The 20,967-nt window shown below is 47.9% G+C and overlaps 1 protein-coding gene across 1 annotated transcript in view; it reads left to right on the top strand.

Annotated features, from left to right (window-relative positions):
- Positions 1 to 741: 741 nt before the first annotated feature.
- The window catches only part of Fads2 (fatty acid desaturase 2), a 36,931-nt gene continuing 16,705 nt past the window's right edge, over positions 742 to 20,967 (top strand). The window contains exons 1-5 of the mRNA XM_051193924.1: positions 742 to 1,244; positions 10,379 to 10,489; positions 13,293 to 13,490; positions 13,595 to 13,696; positions 18,877 to 19,002. Of these exons, the coding sequence (XP_051049881.1) occupies positions 1,038 to 1,244; positions 10,379 to 10,489; positions 13,293 to 13,490; positions 13,595 to 13,696; positions 18,877 to 19,002 (744 nt within the window). The 5' untranslated portion in view covers positions 742 to 1,037. The remainder of the gene's footprint in view (positions 1,245 to 10,378; positions 10,490 to 13,292; positions 13,491 to 13,594; positions 13,697 to 18,876; positions 19,003 to 20,967) is intronic.

Below are 20,967 nucleotides of genomic sequence, written 5' to 3'. Positions count from 1 at the left end.
TCCAGTTCATCCTAGCATCCTCCCCAGTGGTCACCCCCGCAGTAGTTAGCACAAGGAAAACAGCAGAGATTCTATGGTTCTTTTCCAAGATGATCTAATGAAAGGATTCAGAGCCCTAAACAGAGACCCCTCTCCTGGTTCCTTTCTTTAGGGAGGTTGCAGGAGAGTAACAACGTGGATCGCGCAGACAATGTAAGATACCGGAGTCTCAGTTCCAGTTTGCCAGAGATGGATTTCACCTAACAGTCTAGCGGGAAGCCGTGCGCTGCTCACTACAGCGGTTCCGCCTCCTTTGTGCTGTATCAGGTGCAAATCCCCGGAGCGCGGGCTGTGCGCGCTCGCGCTTAGAAGCGCGCACAGAAAAGCCCAGCCTCCGCCCCCGCTCGCCCTCCCAGCTCCTCTAAGATTACTCGGCTTCCCCCTCTCCAGCCAGCGAAGGGAGGAGATCGGACACGTCGCCCGCCTCCCAGCAGGGCTTGACTTCGTGCGGGCGGGCGCGGGGGAGGGGGAGCCTGGGACCCGCCGCTCCAGCCCGCTGGCCTTCGAAAGATCCTCCTGGGCCAATGGCAGGCGGGGCGACGAGCCCTGATTGGTTCAGGCGCTCTGCTGATCACTGTGGAAACCCGGGTGGCGGGGAACTCGGGAGGATGCGGAGCCCGGCGCGGGGAGGAGGGGTGGGGGGGAAGTATGAGGGGTGGGGGGAGGAGGCGTCGAGGCTCTGAGCTACCCTGGAGTTTTCACTAAAGGCAAAAGTCCACAGCAGGCGGACCGAGGGTGGGGCGGAGGAAAGGAACCGCTTGGGGGCACTGGGAAGCTAGGGGTACTCCAGAGGGAAAGCAGGGATACTGGCTAGCCAGTAAAGGCGAGGAGGAGCGAAGGCGAGGGGAGGAGGCGCGGTGGGAGGAGGAGTAGAAGACAAAAGCCGAAAGCGAGGAGGGCGCCGACCGCACACTGCGGCCGGGAGAGGGACCGTCTGTGCTGTGAGCCGCTGGCGCCCGGAGGCTGTAGCGCACGGGGCATCCGGGTGGACAGGCAGCATGGGGAAGGGAGGTAACCAGGGTGAGGGGAGCACGGAGCTCCAGGTTCCGATGCCTACCTTCCGCTGGGAGGAGATTCAGAAGCACAACCTGCGCACCGATCGGTGGCTCGTCATCGACCGCAAGGTCTATAACGTCACCAAATGGTCCAAGCGGCACCCGGGGGGCCACCGGGTCATCGGACACTATTCAGGAGAAGATGCTACGGTAAGGGTCTGGGGGTGTCAGCCATCCTTGTCTGCTGCAGGCCGGTGTCAGGAACTCGGGGTCCTTGGGCGCCAAACAGATCTCCAGTTCTGAATGGAGCGCAGGACGTCCAGGAGGGAAAAAAAGTGTACCTACTGTTCTCATCTCGCGCCCGGAATCGTCCTTCCCTGGGCCAGCTGGGCAGACTTGGGCCGAGCCTTTTGGACCCCCAGCCTTAGCACCTCTGTGGAAGTCCCATCAGTGGCAAACTGTGCCTGGTGCATGTCTACAGCGCACACTGCGCGCGGGTCCAGCCGGAGCCAGGGACTCTCCCAAGGGGGCGCTCTGGCCTTCGAGCTTTGGCGCTCCCCATGTGGAAGATGGCCACCCTTGGGCGCCGGGAAAGGAGTCTGAGAGCGGGCAGCCATATGTGGGACTCTCCTGCCAGACCAGGGGGGTGGAGAAGGAAACCTGGTTCCTGGCCAGGACTCGCTCCTGCTTGGACTCCTGTCTGAGAAGGTCCACAATGGCTGCCCGACAGAGACTGCCCAATAGCTCAGGTTCCCACGCTCCCGAGGATTATCCCGACTCAATCCAAGTGCCAGCCTTCTGGGAAACCCTGGTGGGGAATTGATGGAAGGCAAAAGGTTGGCTTTTGCAAAGTCCAGGTCCAGAAGGGGATCTAGAAGGTGAATTTGGTTAGCACCAAGACTGGCTTGGCAACAGGTCCATCTGCCTCTGGGGTTACTCCCGGACATTCATTTCAATAGCCCTCTGTTTTTAAATCCTGCCAGGATCGCCCTTTTTTCTTGCACTCCTGGAGGTTGTTGGAATCTCGGGTACCTCTCTGGAACCAAGGTTGCCCTTATGCCCACCAAATGTGTAGCTCAGCAATTGCATAGAACCCCACACTATGCCTGGCCCCACCCCCAACCGTAAAGGATTGTGTGGTCAGGTGGGTAAGAGGAAAAGCAAAGTCAAGTAGGAAGACCGGACCTTTTTGGCGGTGGTGGTGAGCTGAAGGCAGAGGAAAGATCGAGGCTGGAGAGAACGTGGGAAAGATGAATGTGAAGAGGCGAGAAGAGGGATGAACTCAGATCGCATTCCACCTGAAAGTCCAGGGCACTGACCTGTTTGTAGGCTTTGGTTGTGCAAGTTTGTTAGTTTCAATTTGTAACTTCCACCTCTTTTCTTCTCTTTGAGATCAGCCTAGGTAGCCATACTCTAAACTAATCAATGGACTGGAGGCTTTGATCAACAGGATATACTGTTACTCAAGACTGAGGAGAGAACTGGCCTTATTCATACTGCCTAAAGCATGTTTTCCTTGCTTGTGGACCCTGCTTAAGCCCATGGGACTGGTGGTGCTAATCACACCTTAGGTGGGTGTAAGCTTTTCATACTCCTTGAGTGCCCTAGTTTGGACCTTTCCACAACCAGAGAGGACCTTGGTTTCCCAGTGAGAAGATGTCCCAGCACCACAGCCTGTGCATGACTCTGTAGGTGAATCATAAAAGGCTCCTTCCCTTTCCAGGGTCTCATCAAAACATTTCCTAAAAAGTAAAATGATAAATGTGATAGATTTGCTTATTCTCTCTCGTGAGAGAAATAGGTTTTCTCATGTGGAGGCTTAATCAGACAACAGCCTTGAACTTTGTAGTTTGCTTAAAAACTCAGTATTTCATTCTCAGTGTTTCCACTGTGCTTAGAGCAAAGCCATCAATACCTGAATGGCTAAAAGCTCCTGCATGCTAAAAGCCTGACATGCTTTTCGCTGCTGACCTCATTGTTTTCGATGTCATTTTCATTGATTGTTGAGTCTGGTGCCTGGGATGTTAATCAACCCATGATAGGAAAGGTAAGGTGGGACTCAATATAGGCTGTAGATATGATCACTGGGTATGACCCCTTACATGGTGTCACCAGGTGGAGACACTCCCCCATCCTCACCCCCACCCCAGTGAGTACCAGAGAGACATAATGGAAAGTTATTAGGAAGCAAGATGAATGCGACAACTAGAATGTAAAGTACTTGAGAAATGGAGACGAAAGCTAAATAGTTCGAAGCAAACTCATTTGATGCCACAATACCAAAGTCTTCCCAAATAAGACTTTTTGGGGCACAAAACACACTCCCTGGAGATAAAGTTGGAGAGCAGTGGTATTTTCCTTTTTATACTGTCTAAGACCAGTTTGGAAAAAGGTCTTGGGCAACAAGGAGATCTTCAAAGGGAACTTCAAGAACAGGAATCGCTCTCCAGGTTGTTTTGCAAGTAGCTTTGCTCCTTAGTGGCCTTGCTTTCTTTTCAGAGCTTGAGGGGAGTGATGGAGGATGCACTGAGGTTTGGGGAGAGACTGATGAGCAGATAGAGGCTGAATCCCTCGACCACTTTCATTGTTGCCTGTCCAGGGATATCTGTGACGTCTTGACAAGAGGTTGGAAGGGGAGGCCCGGATCGAGGAAGCCGTTTTGAGGACAATCTAGGTATTCAGTGGAGAATTTTCTGTTTTTGAAGAAAACACCTCAGAGTGCTCACTTCTTTCCTAGGACAGAGCAGTTGTCACTTGGTCCTTCTGTAATCCTGTAAGACCCTGGCCTTACTTGTATTAGTAAAAGTCTTTTAGATTAGGGCTGGAGAGATGACTCATGGTAAAGAGTACTTACTGACTGCTCTTCCAGAGGTCTGGAGTTCAATTCCCAGCACCCACATGGCTGCTCATACCTGTATGTAACTCCAGTTTCAGGGCTTCTGACACCTCACCGAGAAATATATACATGCAGGCAAGACACCAACAAACATGAAATAAAGAAAAAGATTGAAAAAAAAGTCACTTAGTAGCGTGCGCCCAGAGCCCCAGCTACTCAGAAGGCTGAAGTAAGAGGATCACTTGAACCCAAGTTTTGAGACCTGCTTGGGTACCATAGAGAGATTCTGCCCCTAAAAACAGTGTAAGTTTTGCAGCTCATAAGCCCATTAGTATATGCTATCTCATTTAATCCTCAGATCAGCCCTGCCGTTGTCCTGTCCCGAGGCTCAGAAACCCTGCTCAGGTGTTCAGCCCTAGCTGTCAGGTGTTCAGCCCTAGCTGTCAGGTGTTCAGCCCTAGCTGCTGGCACCAAGCCCTCCAGCCTCACCTTCCTCTCGCTCCCCTCCCCACTCCTCTTCCTGCATCTTTAGTAATTTCCTGCTGGTCCCCCAGAGCTTCTCCTGTCTTGGTTTTGCTCACCTCCCCCCCCCAGCCAGTGTTTGCGCATTTCTTGGGAATCTGGTCAGTGCAAAATGAATCCCACTTGTGAATTTTCACCTTCAGCAAGAGCTCATCAAACATTCATTGATCGTCTCCATGGCTCTGAGCAGGGCCTCAGCAAAAAGATGAATAATTCACAGGCAGTGGCCTTCATCCACTGGACTGTGTCCCTCCTTCTTTTTCTTTTTTTCCCGACTGGGGCTTGAACTTGGATCCTCCAGCTCTAGATATTCACCTCTCCCACAGCCTACCTTGTTTTGTCTATGCTTTTTGGCCCATCTGCCTTGCTTACTTACCTCTTAGAGTCAAAGGAAGGCAAAGGGGACCAGAGGTGAGTTTTGTCTTTCACCCTCTCTTATATTGTTCTTGTAAAAAAGCAGCAGTTGAAAAAATGGAATTGTGCCCCTGACAGGGTAGGAGGGTCAGGGTATCAAAAAAGACCTGAGCTGGGAGTTTCTAGGCCTGGAAGGCAGTTTGGTGGGAGGAAGACCCTATATCCAGCCCCAGCATCCCCTTATAGTGGTTCTAATAAAATACAAATGGAATTGGGCTGGGGAGATGACTTAATATTTAATATAAAATGCTTACTGCCCAACAGTAAGAATGAAGCTCGGATCCTGGAACCCATGTAAACACCAGGTGGTGGTGGTAGCCAATCCTAGCCTCTGAATGCAGAGGAATGGGACCCCCAGAGAAATCTGGTAGTGAGGCAAACCATACCAGTGAGCTCCAAGTTTGCTTCCCAAGCCCTGCCTTGGAGAATAAAGTGGAGGAGCAGTTGAGGATGGTTCTCAGCATTAACCTTGAGCCTCCACATGTATGCACACATGGGCACATGCACATATCCATGAAAGGGGAAAACAGGGAAATGGCATCACATCTTCATGCTCCATCTGCCTCTGTGGGGACTTACTTCCTGTGCAGCCAGGGAAGTCCACACACCCTGTGTTAGCAGATATTCTCTTACCAAGGGGCTGGCTCATGGGCCCCTGAATGCTGCCTACCTAGTCAGCCTCTTCTTGGAGAGGACAAGAAGGAAGTCAGAAACTCGTATCCCTGGTGTCTGACATCTTTTTAAATCTCTACCTGTGAATTCCAAAGGTTCCCCCCCCCCCCCCCCCCCCCGCTTCTCCGTCTGCTTTGAGCAGGCATCTAGGAACCCTGAACTACTGCATGACACGCTGTGTGCCCTCACTTACTGAGCCTGGACTTCTCAAATCCCCTGCTAACTTCATGGGTATGGAAAGTTACTTTATCCTAGCTGTGCTGTGCAGAAGAGTCTGGGCATGGTCAGAAACAGGGTTTTGGGCCTTGAGGTCAGTGCAAGGACAGGAACAGTGAGTTCTGTCCAGAGGTGGCAGAAGCAAGGAAGCTGTGCCTAGAGGAGGCAGCTGGATGGCTGCCTAAGGTCTAGCAGACGGCAGCAAGTGCAGTACTTAAGGATCTGGGGACCGCCCCCCCCCCAGGTGCCTGCTGAGTTCTCCTCCACCTGTGTGCTACTCCTTCCACCATCCCTGAGTCTTGGCTTGCTTCCTAGAAAGTCTTGGCTTCCTTCTCTCCCTGTCAGAGAAGGAGAGCCTGCTTCGAACTCTGGTTCCAGAACTATCATTTGGGTTGGCCTGGCCTTGCCTTACACTGTGGCCCACTCTGCAACCTGACTGTCCTGTAACCAGACAGCTGTTGGGAACCGCCGTGTTCAAGGCACATCTCTGGCCCCTTGAAGCGGGGCTATCTGAAGTGATCAGTTCCTAAAGAAGAGAAAGCACATTCAAGGGAGGCCTTTTCCTCACAGCAGAGAAATCAGCCATCTAGCCCAGGCTCTGCCCAGCCAACTCCTGAGTGTGACTATGGACAAGTGAGGTCACCAACCTCATTCTCTTCTCATCAATAAAGCAGGGCCCCGAAAGGCTAGGCTGTTACTCAGTGGTTATTGCTTGTTTAGCATGTGCAAAGCCCCAGGCTTCATTTCTAGTACTGCACAAACAAAAGGCAACAACAAATGACCTACCTCCCAGAGCTGGGTAAATAGTGGCTGATGACTCAGGCCACTCATGTGGCACAACTCCTAGCCTATGAAATGACAACTAGACCCACCCCAGAGTGTGTGTGCCTAAAAATGATGAAAAAAAGTTCCCATGTTCCAGAAGTATCAGCTAGGTTGTATAAAGAAGACAGAGAGCAGAGTCTACACTGGGCTACAGGATGGGAGCATATACTAGAATAGAGGTTCACAGCCACTGGGCCCTGGGGTTCTTCAAGCCTTCCTTGTGAAGCAGTTGTGGGAATGGTCACAGCAGGCTAGAGGAGGTCCTTTCACCCCTAGGTGACAGGCTTTACATAATCATGCCACAGTTTTGTGTGTTTGTTTTTTGAGACGGGGTTTCATGTATTTCAGGCTGACTTCAAATTCACCTAGTAGCTGAGAACAGCTTAAACTTCTGACCCTCCTGTCTCAGCTTCCACACCTGGTTTGTACCATGCTGCCGCTTGAACCCAGGGCTTTGTGCACACTAGGCAATCACTGTCCCAGCTGAGCTATATCTACAGTTTAAATATGCATGTGGTGTGTGTGCCCGAGTGTGTGCGCTTGTGGAGGCCAGAGTTGATATCAGGTACCTTTTGCTATTGCCACTTTATTTACTGAAGCAGGATGTTGCACTTGCTCTGGGGATCTCCTGTCTCCATCTCCTGGGCACTGGTATTACAGGCAGGTTGGATTTTATGTGAGTGCTGGGGATTCCTACACCAGTCCATACTTGCATGCCAAACACTTAATCCACTGAGCCGCCTATCTCCCCAGCCCCCCAGTTAGTGGTCCTGATGGGAGTATGAAGAAGAGGAAACCGAGAAGCCTAAAGCTGGGGAGGACTGAGAAAAGTTTCTGGCAGGTAACACTGAAGCAGGTGCTATAGCTCCAGCACAGGTGTGGGAAGAAACTTGAGTCTGTTCTGGAAGCTGCTATGCTGGCCAGAACAGTATTCTGGTCCCATGGAACACTCCACTCATTTTTTTCTGAGTGTATTAGAGGCATCAGGGAAAGAGGCATTTCTGCTCTGCTCCTGAGTATTCAAGACCTCACTGCCTGGGAGCTTTGAGGCTCTGAAAGGCCCTGGCATGTGGCTGTGTCCCTCACCTGATTTCAGAGAGCTGAGATTGTCCCAGAGCCCTGTGCAAATGGCTAAGGAGTAACTAAGGTTAAGATAGGGTTATTTGGCCTCATACCTGGAAGCATCCTGGATGGAGGGGGTGGTTTGTGTGCACAGGAAGAGCTTAGGTGAATGAAGACACCTGCTAGCTACCAAACTTTACCTTAACACCTTTCAGCAAGTGGAAAGAAATCTTACTTTCCTGTCTATAGGAAGGGGACCTTGCCTTTGGCAACTCTCCCTGGTCTTTCTTCTCAGAGTTGTGCTAGTTTTGTTTTGTTTGTTTGTTTGGTTGGTTGGTTGGTTTTGGAATTTTGTAGAGAAGCCTTGAGCCTGGAGCTAGCAGAACTGGCTACCCTCCTCACTGTGCCTGAAGCTCATTGACAGCTGGTTTCTCTCTCTGATAAGAACCTTGGGGTTGATCTGGTCCCTTGTTTTAATCTTGCCCTTTCCATTCAGCTAGGGGAGGTTTATTTATCTTGTTTATTTGTTTTTAAACTCTGCCCATTGTTCTCTTGTATAAAATGTTACTTTGCAGGTTCACATAATGGCCTTGCTGGGATTACAGACATCACCCTCTTTCTAAATGTAGAGATTGAAAGATAAAGAAACTCTGTCTTTTCTGAACCAGGAATTACTAATAGTAATGTTTGATCACATTTGCTTTGTCCTAATATATAGACAATTTTCTTTTGAAATTAAGTTGTATCAAAATCAGGTGTGGTGGTGCATACCTTTAATCCCAGCACTCTGAAGGTAGGGCGAGAGGATCGAGGATTCTAGGCCAATCTTGGCTACATAACAAATTTGAGGCCAGTTTGTGCTACATGATATATTGTCTCAAAAAGAGCAAAGCAGGGTGGGCAAGTGAGTCATCTGATTGGGCACTTGCTGCCAATGCTGCCAAACTGATGACTTTGGAGTTCAGTCCCTACTACCCATACAGCAGAAGGAGAGAATGGGCAATCCAAACATTGTCCTCTGACTTCCACATCTGCTGGGTGTACACATAAATACATAAATGTTAAAAACAAATCAAGTAAAACAGGCTGGAGAGGTGGCTTAGTGGTTAAGAGCACTGTCTGCTCTTCCAGAGGCTCTGAGTTCAATTCCTAGCAACCGCATGGTGGCTCACAACCATCTGTAACTCCAGTTTCAAGGTATCCAACGCTCTCTTCTGACACACACATGATATACATACATATATACAGGCCAAATACTCATACATATATATATATAATAAAAATATCTAAACTTTTTTAAAAAGTAAAACATCAAAGAATTGCAGCATCACGTGATAGCTCTAAAAGCTTCAGCATCTTCTTCCAAGCATAAGTGATAATCATAATACCTTTATCACAGCCACAAAAACAATCAGAAGCTGGAGCTGTGCTTCATCTGGTAGAGTGTTTGTCTAGCATGCTCCTGGATTCAGTCCCAAGCATTGCATAAACCAGGCATGGTGGCACACGCCTGTAGCCTGTAGTCCCAACACTTGGAGATTAAAGCAGCAAGATCAGGGTCATCTTTGCCTACATATGAGCTTATGGGCCAGCCTGGGTGACATGAAACTCTGCTTTACAAAATTAATAATCCCTGCTGGATCAAAAATCCAATGCCTGTTTTAAATTTCACATCTACCTCCCAAGAGTGTTGTGTAACCTGTTTTCCCTCCAGCCAGGAGCCTTTTGAGTGAACGTTTGTGGCCTGTGTGTCTCCATTTAGACCACTGTCCCCACACTTACATCTCCCCACCTCACTACGTTGGTTTTTCTGGTTGTTTTTCCTGGTACCATCTGGCTTGTTCAACTCAATCCTGCAGTGCCTCAACTCAATGAGTGGTGGGAGGCAGGATAAACGTGAAACTGGAGCCTCTGGTTCCACGCCCTGGGAGGGATGTTTGATTTTGTAGAGATAATTTTTGTCATGTGTGTGCTGTGTAGAAGAAGCTGGCAGAACTACTGCCCACATGATGATTATTTTTCTCCTTTATTCTTCTGGGTATTTACTAACATTGCCAGAATTAAGCACTTTTTCACTTGATCTTTAGAACAAGAAAGGTTAAAGTGTAGAACGTGATAGTAACGTTAGAGGAAGTTTGCAAACTCATGGAAATAAAACAAGACATAACCCATGTCTGTAGCAATAGTTTAGATACCACCCCCACCCCCACTCCATGGCAGGGCTTTTGGAAATTATTTTACATAGTTCTAGGTTATTTCTTTCTCCTGTTGTTGTTTAATGTCATCTAAGCACATTTTCCATGCTGTAGTCATTTTCTTAATGTTAGGGGTCGAGCTGAGTGCCTCACACATTCTGGGCAAGCATTTTTACCACGGAGTTAAACCCCTACCTCAGGTCTTATCTCTTCACTGATAATTGTGGCCATGTGGATGAGGAGGTCTATGGAGTGATGGGTGGTGTGGTTTGTGCACTTCGAAAGACACTCAGCTCAGGAGCAGGCCAGGGCTGTCTTCCATGAGTCCTGTGCCTACCTGCTACACCTCCAGGGAGACCTGTCTGTCCACAGACCCTTGACCAGCTCAGCAGGCCTGGCGCCAGTGCAGAAGCTCAGGATGGTTACTGTTTGCTGCTGGAGTCCTACAATGGCAAAGTGTCCTGGGGAATGTGTCTGGAATGAGCTCTTGACACTGGGTGGTGGGAAGCCCCACTTGCTGTGTGAACAGAGACTTTCCCAGAGTGGGAGGAGCCAGCGGAGGGCTGAGGCCCAGCTTTACCGCCTGCTTCTCTACTTCCCAGGATGCCTTCCGTGCCTTCCACCTGGACCTTGACTTCGTGGGCAAGTTCTTGAAGCCTCTGCTGATTGGTGAGCTGGCCCCAGAAGAGCCCAGCCTGGACCGGGGCAAGAGCGTGAGTGGGACTGTGCACCTGAGGGAAGTGGGTTGAGGCTGAGTGGACAGGAGGGGAGAGAGTACTTTCTCTCCAGGACCCCACTGTCAGGCTGTAGCAGGAGAGGCCTTGAACCTGACCAGGAGGACGACCTCAGATGTCCCCTGGGACCCTCCGGCTGGATAATAACTAATGGCTTCCCCCCTCATCCAACTGGACTCTTTGCCCTCCCCTTCTTTACTCAAAGCTGCCGGATGTTGGTCTGGTACACGACTATCTAAGAAAGGGCAGAAACAGTGAGACAGTATCCGGGAATGAAAAGTGTGGGTGTTTGGAATGACTCACTCACTCATTTGTTACTGAGTCAGACACCCTACTGAGTGCTGCCCTTTAAAGAGCAGTGTGTAAAAATCACTCCCCAGGTCTCACCAGCTGATGGCTCAGTGGTGGACCAGACCTGGCTTATAGACCAGACCTGGCATACATGATGGAGCTGTGCAGAACAGCATGTTTTAGAGTTTCTCCAACCCTCGATTGTCCCTCCCTTCTATCGTTACCTTTCCCTACTAGAGTCACCCATCTCCTGGAGCCCATGCTTTTCCTGGCCCTAAGCAGGTCCCCATCCCTGTGCCCTGAGCCTGCTGGCCTGGCATCTTATAGGGTGGGCTTGTTTAGGTCCTCAGAGGCACACCATGGTCTAGGAGCTCAGACACTTTCACATTTACAGGCATACTGTGTGTGGCTTTTGTGCCAGAAGGAGAGGGTGGGCCACCATCACCCCTGCCTGTCTGGGGAGATGGCACCTCTGACTGCTGTCTAGGGAGAGAAGTTTCCTGAGGGAAACCAGACCAGACTGGCCTCTCTTGCTCCCTGTCTGGGCTGGAGTAATTTTTCACTAGCCCCTACCTCAGAGTCCCAGCAAAGGAGGACCGGACACAGGCTCTTTCCTGGCCTGGATTCTTGGTTGGTCCTCCATAGAGGACTCTCTCCCTCTTGGGCCCCCATACTCAACACTCACTGTGGCTTCTCTGGCATTCTTAGTGTTAATGAACAGGACCCCCATCCTGCACTTGCATAAAATCAGGTAGTGAAAGATGCAAGTGCTCTCTTCTGAGGCATAGAGGTCATTGGCATGTCAAGCAATTGCACTATTACAAAACTATCTTCATCGTCCAGTTGTACAACGTTTACACCACCTTCAACTGGTATTCTGTGACCTTAACAACAGCTCCTCTCTCCCTTCACTCACAGCCAAAAAAACATTCCATTGTCTGTAAAGCATTTGACTCCTCTAGGCACCTCATAAGTGGAATCATGCTGTTTGCCCTTTACAAAATTATATCAGTATATATTTTCTTTGTTTTTGTTTTCTTTGTTGTTTTGATATAGGGTCTCATGTAGCTCAGACTACTTTCCCCCTGGTAACTAGTGCATATTGATTGCTTCTTTCTGATGTCTCCACACAAGCATTTGTTCTTTTATAACTGGCCTTTTTCAGTTAGCATGAACTTCATTCATTATAGGACACATAGTAGCAGTATGCCAAATTTTCCTTTGTTTTTTAAGGTTGAGCAGTCTATGTGCAGAACACAATCGGGTATACTCAAACTGCAGCCTAACACAAAATTGTAAACTTACTTAAAACAAGTGTGTGCATGTGTGTGTATGTGTGTGTGTGGGGGGGGGTTGTGTGTGGGTGTGTGTGTTGTAACTTGAATTAAAAAAAGTTCTCAAGTATGGACTTTGTAGATGACAACATCGCATTCCATGCCAAGAGGCTAGATTTACCTAGAACTTAGCTCCTCATCCTCACCAGATATTTGGATTTTTTCTACTTAAAAAAAAAAAGTGTGTATGTGTGTGTGTGTGTGTGTGTGCGTGTGTGTGTGTGTGTGTGTGTGCACATGCATGTACACGTGGGTGCCTATGGAGACCCAAAGAGGACATCAGATTTCCTGGAGCTGTAATACAGGCAGCTTGAGTGGCCCTACATGGGTTCTGGGAACAGAACTTCAGTCCTCTTAACCATTGAGCCATTTCTCCAGCTCCAGTTTCTATTTTTGGTCTGTTGTGAATAATGCTTCTGCATTATTGGTTTGGAGATACAAGCTGCTTATTATTAATTATTGTTATTATTATTACACACAGTTATAGGTGGCCATTTTCACACACATATACAGTGTACTTGGAGCATATTGTCCCATATCCTCCCATTCCCCTTCTAATTCCTCCTTCTACCTCCTTTAGGTCCTTAATTATTTTAACCTTTATTTTTATTTTATGTGTTTTGAATGTTCTGCCGGTGGTATGTCTGTGTGTCATATGCATGCAGTATTCTTGGAGGCCAGAAGAGGGTGTGGGATGTCCCTGGGACTAGAGTTACAGACAGCTGAGAGCCAGCAACTGGATGCTGGGAATCGAATCCTGGTCCTATGGAAGAGCAGCAGCCAGTGCTCTTAACTACTGAGCCACTTCTCCAACCCTGTTAGTCCCTCTTGTTCCTATACAGCTTCATTTCTAGTTCCGTGTATTTATGAAGTATAGAATCCACTACAGAACTGAGAAAACACAAAACATTTGTCTTTCTGAGACTGACTTAGTTCACTTAGTAAAATTTAAAAAATACAAGCTTCTGAATCCAACTTTTCTTTTGCCTCTCATCCAGCTGTGACATGTCTGCAATAACGGTGGCCATTGCTGCATCTGGTGGCTGGGTTCACACGGGGTTCGAGGGCTTACCACGACTATAGCGTGTACTGTGCTTGAACACATGTTCCCATGGAGGGTGCAGTGGCTGACTCCCTTTTGTGTCCTTGCTCAACAGTCTCAGATCACTGAGGACTTCCGGGCCCTGAAGAAGACTGCCGAGGACATGAACCTGTTCCAAACCAACCACCTGTTTTTCTTCTTCCTCCTGGCCCACATCATTGTCATGGAGAGCATCGCCTGGTTCATCCTCTCGTACTTCGGCAATGGCTGGATTCCAACCCTCATCACTGCCTTTGTCCTTGCTACCTCTCAGGTGAGGCCTGACACCCTTGGTCATGATCTGAACGTTCCCATCCCTCAGATCCCTTGTGGCTATTTGCTGATGCTGCCATGTCATTCACAACCCTCTTTCCCCAGGCCCAAGCTGGATGGTTGCAGCATGATTATGGCCACCTTTCTGTCTACAAGAAATCCAGATGGAACCACATTGTCCACAAGTTTGTCATTGGCCACTTAAAGGTAAGTTTTTGGGGTTAAGGGTGATTGCTTAGTAAGTAAATCACTTGGGAAGACCTGAGTTTAATACCCAGAACACATGTAAAAATGCTGGTTGTGGTGTCACATGCTTGTAAGCCCAGCGCTGGGGAGGCAGAGACAGGATTCCCAGGGCTCACTGGCCAAGCAGTGTGAACTACTTGCTGAACTCCAAGCCAGTGTGAGGCTCTGTCTCAAAGGAGGTGAACAGGGTTCTTGAGGATGCCACCTAAAACTTCCTAACCTCTTTGTGTGTGTGTGCGCGTGTGTGCGCACGCACGCGCGTATACACATGTACAGCCTTCCCTCAAACATGTTGCCACATGTGCATGCACATTGAAGATGAGGGACTAGAAGATGGAGGGGTCTATCAACAGTCTGGGTGATCACCCACCCCATTAGATTAATTCTCTGTAAATGGGAAATATCCCAAGCTAAAAAGTAATTCCCTTAGTCCACCAAACCCGCAGTTTAGCAGCAAAGGCAATGTAAGGCGTTGGTTGTTTAGTGATCTATGGCTTGCTGCCACACAGTCAAAAGCCATTGTAAATCACCTCTACTGTCATTTTAGATAAGTCCTTAGCGAGTAACATCAAACTGTTTAATACTTAACTAAACCAAAGACTGAAGTTGTTTAAAATGGAGACAGAGTCGGTTCTGCTCAGATGAGGCCACGCCCCAGGAAGAGGAGTTAGTTACAGCCAAGCAAGTCTATAAAGCCAAGCCTGCCCGTGGCCTTGAGCTGATCTGATAGGTGTTACCTCAACTTGGGAAAGCATTTCTTGCCAACTGCCAGCACTGTAACAAAATGCCAGACACAAACAGTATAAGAGAGGGAAGGCTTCTTTCAGTGGCTTATCATTTCAGACATGTCACTCAGCTGTTAATTCTGGGCCCAGGTGAGGCAGAGTACCCTGCTGGTAGGAGCACGTGACAGATGCTACTTAAATCAAGACAAGCATGAGGAAGAAGGGGACCAGACACAACCCTCAAAGGTGTCGTCATGTCACCACCCCCCATCCATTGATCTACTTCTTCAATCTCAAGTTCTTACTGTCTATTAAAATAGTGCCATTGGCGTGGGCCTGAGGGATCACCCCACAAGTTCATGGAGATGTGCCATACTCAAACCATAATATACTCTCTCAAACAAACCCTACCGTCTCCCATAGTCAATCCATCCCAATAGCACATAGCTGCTTCCTCAGAAAAGCTAGGTCCCTAGACTTCTACCCTACTGTCTTTGGCTGGAGAAGAGCCCTGAGCCCTCTGCTCTATGCCCATGACCCCACTCCACCCTTGCTTTGCTATTGGATTGGATTGTGAGTGAGCCAGCAATGATCTGCTCAGCAGTTCCCAGCTAACAGTTTACCTGGCCCCGAGCCTCAAAGGGCTGGGAACCTGGACTCTTCCCAGACCCTCAAGAGGGTATTCACACAAGGGCTTTGTTGCATTTTGCACTGTCCTCTGTGGCCTAAAATCCTCCTCTGTGTAGGAAAGAAACATTTTACCAACTAGCCCTGTTCTCCCCATGCCACGAACAAAGATGGACTGTGTCCTGTTTCCAGGCTCTGGCAGGGGCTTGAGGGCTTTTTCTGCCCCAAGGCCCTGAGTCCTTGAATGCTCATAGCTTGAAACACAGCTCTTACATCAGACAGACAAGGACAGGACAGAGGGCTATAAAGCATTTGCTTGTGAAATTGGAATTTTCGGGGCTAGGGATGTCACTCAGTTGGTAGAATGTTTGCTGAGTGTCTTGAAGCCCTGGCTTCATCCCCAGCACCATATAAACTGGGTGTAGTGGTACACATTTGTTCTCTCTGTCTCTCTCTCTGTGTCTTTCTCTGTCTCTGTCTGTCTCTGCCTCTGTCTCTCTCTCCATGGTCTCATGGAGAAATTGACCTACAATTTCCATATAGACCAGGCTGGCCTCAAATTCACATTGGTCCACCTGCCGTGGAAGGGGGATGAATGAAGGTTAAGCAAGGCTTTGCCTGGTGAAGAAGAATGGGAGACTCAAGGCAGGGCTGGCAGCATGAACAGCCAAAATATCATGGTGCCTGGCCCCAAGTCCAAGGAGGGAGTAGGGAGGGAGTATGTGCCCCATCTCCATGACCTCGTTCCTCCTTCCAGCTTACTTGTTACATTCTTTGCTCCTCTGTGTCTTTGTGTCAGGGACTTTTCCATCAGATGCTTCTCTCGGGAATTTTCTTCCTTTTGGCTTCACGTGCCAGTGTGTCACTTGACTCGTTAGACCTGGGAGCTCTCCCACTCTGGCATTCTGCTTTTTCCTGGGATGGGTTTTGAAGCCTGCTGCCTTCAGGGACTTGAGGTCACTGCAAAGCCCACAGCTGTTGCCACCCATGCTGTCAGGGTTCAGAAGCTGGGCTGCATCCAAAACATTCCCTGAGTGAGAAGCCTATTTTGAGCAAATAGACCTTTTTGTAGGTGGTCAGACCCTACCAAAGCACAGAGCCAGCTACCGGTCAATGTTTTATCTGCTCCTAAAGGACAGAAAAGACCCATGTCTTACTTGGGCCACCTGGAACTTTGTTGAGTGACATACCCCTGAAGAAGGCTTTCAGAACTGGTGACATTGCAGCCTGAGGCATTCAAAAAAAATACGTAGGTCCCCTTTCTGTGCTTCCTGTATTGTGGGACCAGGATGCCATCTAAATGTTGGCTCCTCTAGGCTGTGAGCTAGCATTCATCGAAGGAGACAAATGGCAGGCAAACACTATCAACTGAGATGCATTCTGTGAAAGCTTGGGAATTCCCACCCCCACCCCCTCCTGTCTCAACTGTTTTTTCTTTCTTTTTCTTTTTTGCAGGCTTATATTAATTTTTTCAGCATATGCAATTTGTACAGAATAGTAGATTTCCTCAGGATATTTTCACCCAAGAGTGCAAACACTTTTTCATCCTTCACCCCCCCACACCGCCCCATCGCCTTCCCCCTCATGCCGGTTCTCATTCCTTCCCAGATGGTGTCACCTCTACCTTCATGTCTTTGTTTTTAAATCTAGAGTCCCTGTCTGAGAGAAAACGTGTGCCAATTGTCTTTTGAGTCAGTCTTATTTCACTTAATGTGACCTCCAGTTCTGTTCCTTGTCCTGCAACCGTCATAATTTCATTCTTCGTGGCCGAATCATATTCTGTTGCATATATACTGTGCTTTCTGTCTCCACTCATCCATTGACAGGCCCCCCGGGCAGATTCCATCACTCGGCTCTTATTATTTGTTTGTTTGTTTATATCAGTGTGACAGGTAGCCCAGACTGGTCTCCAGCACAGCTGAAGCTGACCTTGAACTCCTGATCCTCCTGCCTCTACCTCTCAAGTGCTGGGATTACAGGTGTGAACCACCATGTCCAGGAGAGTTGGCTCTTCTTAGTAGGGCTTCAGTGATGAACATGAGTGTCATGTACTGACTTAGAGTCTGTCTGATATGTGTCCCAAGAGTGATAGAGTTGGGTCATGTAGTAGTTTTTGTTTTTTGAGGAACCCTTATACTGTTTGCCATAGTAGCTGGGCTAATCCACATTCGCACCAGCGGTGAATAAGGCCTTCTCCCCCTCATCTACCACATATTTCCAGCAGCATTTGTCGTTTGTTTTCTTGATGGTGACTATTTTGACTGGGATGGGATGGAGTCTCAGTGTGGTGATTTGCATTTCCTTTGTTGCTAAGGGTGGTGAGTGGTTTTATTTTTTTTTTTTATTTTTTTTTTAATAGACTGACTATTTATACTTGCTTCTCGGGTAACATCCTCATAAATTTATCTGTTTACTTATTGAATGGGTTACTTATCCTCTTGGTGTCTCATTGTAGCCTTTCTATGCATTCTTCCCCTGTCAGATAAATAGCTGGCAAAGCTTGTCTCATCCATCTCATCGCTGGGAACTGTCTCCTTTCAATTCAATGCCATCACACTAATTGATTCTTGCTATAATCAGAAAATGGCTGCTTATGCCTACACCTTGAAGTGTTTCCTTATATTTTCTTCTGGTAGTTTTGGGTGTTACATGAAGGCCTTTGATCCATGGGAAATGCGTAGATAAAATAGTTGTTTTGAGATATAATACACACAGAGAGTTCTTTGCCCATTTAAAGTGAGTGCTTGCAGTAACTGGAAGAATGTTTACAGATGATACATCTAGGGTATAGTTTTAGAGCATCTTCATCCCACAGCTCTCCAGCCCCCTGCCCAGTATCCCAGCCTGTCTCCTCATCGCTGCTCACTCCTATCCCTGGTTGGACCAATTTTCTTCCACTGGGCTCTACATCAGTGACATCATGAGCCATGGGATTTCTGGGTTTTGTTTTGTTTTGTTTCTGGCTTCTTTCACGTTGTGGGGTGGTTCTAGGTTTGCCCATGCTTATATATCGTGTGTCAGTGGTTCATTCTTTTCTAGAGAAAGCGTTTTAAATTTTATTTATGTATTATTTGGGGAAAAGGAATGCCACAGCATATATGTAGAGGTCAGAGGACAATTTTCAAGAGTTGGCTCTCTCCTCCTACCATGTGAGTGCCAAGGATTAAACTCAGGTCATCAGGCTTTGTGGTAGGCACCTTTAGTCACTGAACCTTCTTTTTTTTTTCTGAGACGGGGTTTCTCTGTATTGCCTTGAACCTGTCCTGGAACTCGCTCTGTAGACCAGGCTGGCCTCAAACTCACAGAGATCCACCTGCCTCTGCCTCCCAAGTGCTGGGATTAAAGGTGTGCACCACCAACGCCCAGCTCATCACTGAACCATCTTACTGGCTTAATCCTTTCTTTTTTATGGTTTAGTTAAACCATTCCATTGTATGGATATCACATTGTATTTTTGCTTGAAGGACACTTGAGTTGTTTCTGTCCTGGTTGTTTTTGAGAATTCTGCTTTGAGTGTGTGTGTGTGTGTGTGTGTGTTTGCTCAGTACTGGGAAACTGAAGCTGGAGAAGTGACTTTGACTTTTTAAAAAACTGACCAGTACTCTGGGTTCATAAGTGGCAGGGCTATAATCTGATTTCCAGAGACTTCAGCATGATCCCCCTATGTGATGGAGAAGCTGGCTATTTGTGTTGGAGGTACCAAGGACCTGGTTCCTAGCAAGGCCGGTCACTGGCAAGATCAAGGGCCCATTGGCCTTTGTGACTCACCATGCTCCTCTCCCCGTACAGGGTGCCTCAGCCAACTGGTGGAACCATCGCCATTTCCAGCACCATGCCAAGCCCAACATCTTCCATAAGGACCCAGACATAAAGAGCCTGCATGTGTTTGTCCTTGGCGAGTGGCAGCCCCTTGAGGTATGAGTGAAGGGATGGTGTTGGTCAGGAAGTATCATGGGAAGAAGGAAGGAGTCCTGTAGAGTCAGCATTCAACCAGGACATCAGTACTTTCTGCTACCCAGAACCTTTCCCTAGTCACCCCGAGGTATTCCAGCTGTAGAATACTCCAGGTGTTCTACAGAGTAGCTTTCCTTGAGAGTACTGGACACAGAGCCTCATGAACTGGCTCAGTGTATCCGTCCTGCCTGCCCACAGGAAACTGGGTCAAGCTTTTCAGGAAGACAGAATTCTAGGCCTCCAGGATGGTCCAGTAGGCCAAGCCCATGCACAGGAGACGTTATCTGAAGAATGGCAGCCTATTCGAGCTGCCCTCACCAGCAGATGAGAAAGCAAGGCTCAGAGAAGACAGGAAGTGGTCGGAGGGTCTGGTCAGTCACCAGTTAGTACAGGATAAGCCTTCAGATCTTTGCTAGGACACATCTTTGTATTTGACCACACTTATTTTACTATCATTTTTAAATTACAAATATAGGACATGCTTGGTACAAACATTGAAATAGTGTAGAAATGTATATTCAGTGTCTTATCTGTGTCACTTCTTGGCCTCAGGTTTTATGGACCCAATAATAACCACTGCTAATGAGAAGCCAGATAACTTTGAAGTGTCTGGGCCCTGTCTCCGGCCCTCAATATTGTCTGTGTGTAAATGAATATGTGCCTTAGTTAGGGCTTCTATTGTTGTGCAGAGATCATGACCATGGCAACTCTTATAGGAAAACATTTAACTGGGGCTGGCTTACAGTTCAGAGGTTCAGTCCATTATTATTGTGGCAGGAAGCGTGGCAGCATGCAGGCAGATGTGGTGCTAGAGAAGGAGCTCAGAGTTCCACATCTTAATCTGTAAGCAACAGGAAGTAAACTGACTTGAGCTTCTGAGACATCAAAGCCGGCCCCCAGAGACACACTTCCTCCAACAAGGCCACATGTCCTGATAGTGCCACTCCCTGTCTGTAGGGCCATTCCTGTTCAAGCCACCACAACGTGCATGTATCTTTTTCTTTAAAAACAAAACTAGAAATAAGGTATGCCTTCTATTCTACAGCTTACTACTTCCAATGTGGACCTTGTTCCAGGAATTCAAGGGGCTTGGTCTCATTCCTCCTGGCGACTGTGTAGTATTGCATTTCATTTATATGTTCTAGTATGATACACTATGTCATTTAAGAAATTTTTGTGCTGCTGATCTTAACTTCCCTCTTTGGGTGAGTGCTGGGGTTCAAACTCACCCGTGTTAAGCACGTGTTCTACCATTGAGCTCTTTAGCTTTCTCCTATGATTCTGCACCCACAGCCTCTTAATTTTCTTTTAATAAAAGCACACCCAACCAGGCATGGTGATAACGTCAGCATTCTGGCAGGAGGCAGGAGGATTTTAAATGCTTAACTTGAGACTTTTGTCAAAAACAAAATAAAGGGCTAGTGAGATGGCTCAGTGGGTAAAGGCGCTTGCTGCCAAGCGTGACAACTGGAGTTTGATCCCTGAGACCCACATGATCATAGAAGGAGAGAATTAAATCCCTTACATTGTCTCTGACCTCTGCACATGCACTATGTACTGTGTCAAGTGTATGCCTCTAATCTTAAGACATCAGGAAGCTGAGATAAAGGAATTACTATGAGTTGGAGACCAGCCTGGTCTGCATACCAAGAAGTGCCTTTTTAAAAGGGGGTGGTTATTCTATACTTTTTTAAAAAGTAGAGCCTCTATATTAGGGTTTAATTTACAAAAAGAAAGCAAGAGCAAAAAAAAAAAAAAAAATCTGTCCATGTTGCTATCTTGGAAATATATTGAGGGTGGACACAAGTCAAGCTGAGGGTATAGTTCAGTGGCAGAGACCTTGCCTCAAATGCTCAAGGCCTTGGGTTCAATCCCAACATAGTGCTGGGAAATCACAGTGTTGGGCAAAGCAGAGCTCTCAATAGG

This window comes from Phodopus roborovskii, unplaced genomic scaffold (genome assembly GCF_943737965.1).
Source record: "Phodopus roborovskii unplaced genomic scaffold, PHOROB, whole genome shotgun sequence".
Taxonomy (NCBI): Eukaryota; Metazoa; Chordata; class Mammalia; order Rodentia; family Cricetidae; genus Phodopus; species Phodopus roborovskii.
Note: the sequence above shows the minus strand (reverse complement) of the source record. Positions and strands in the feature narration are given on the sequence as shown.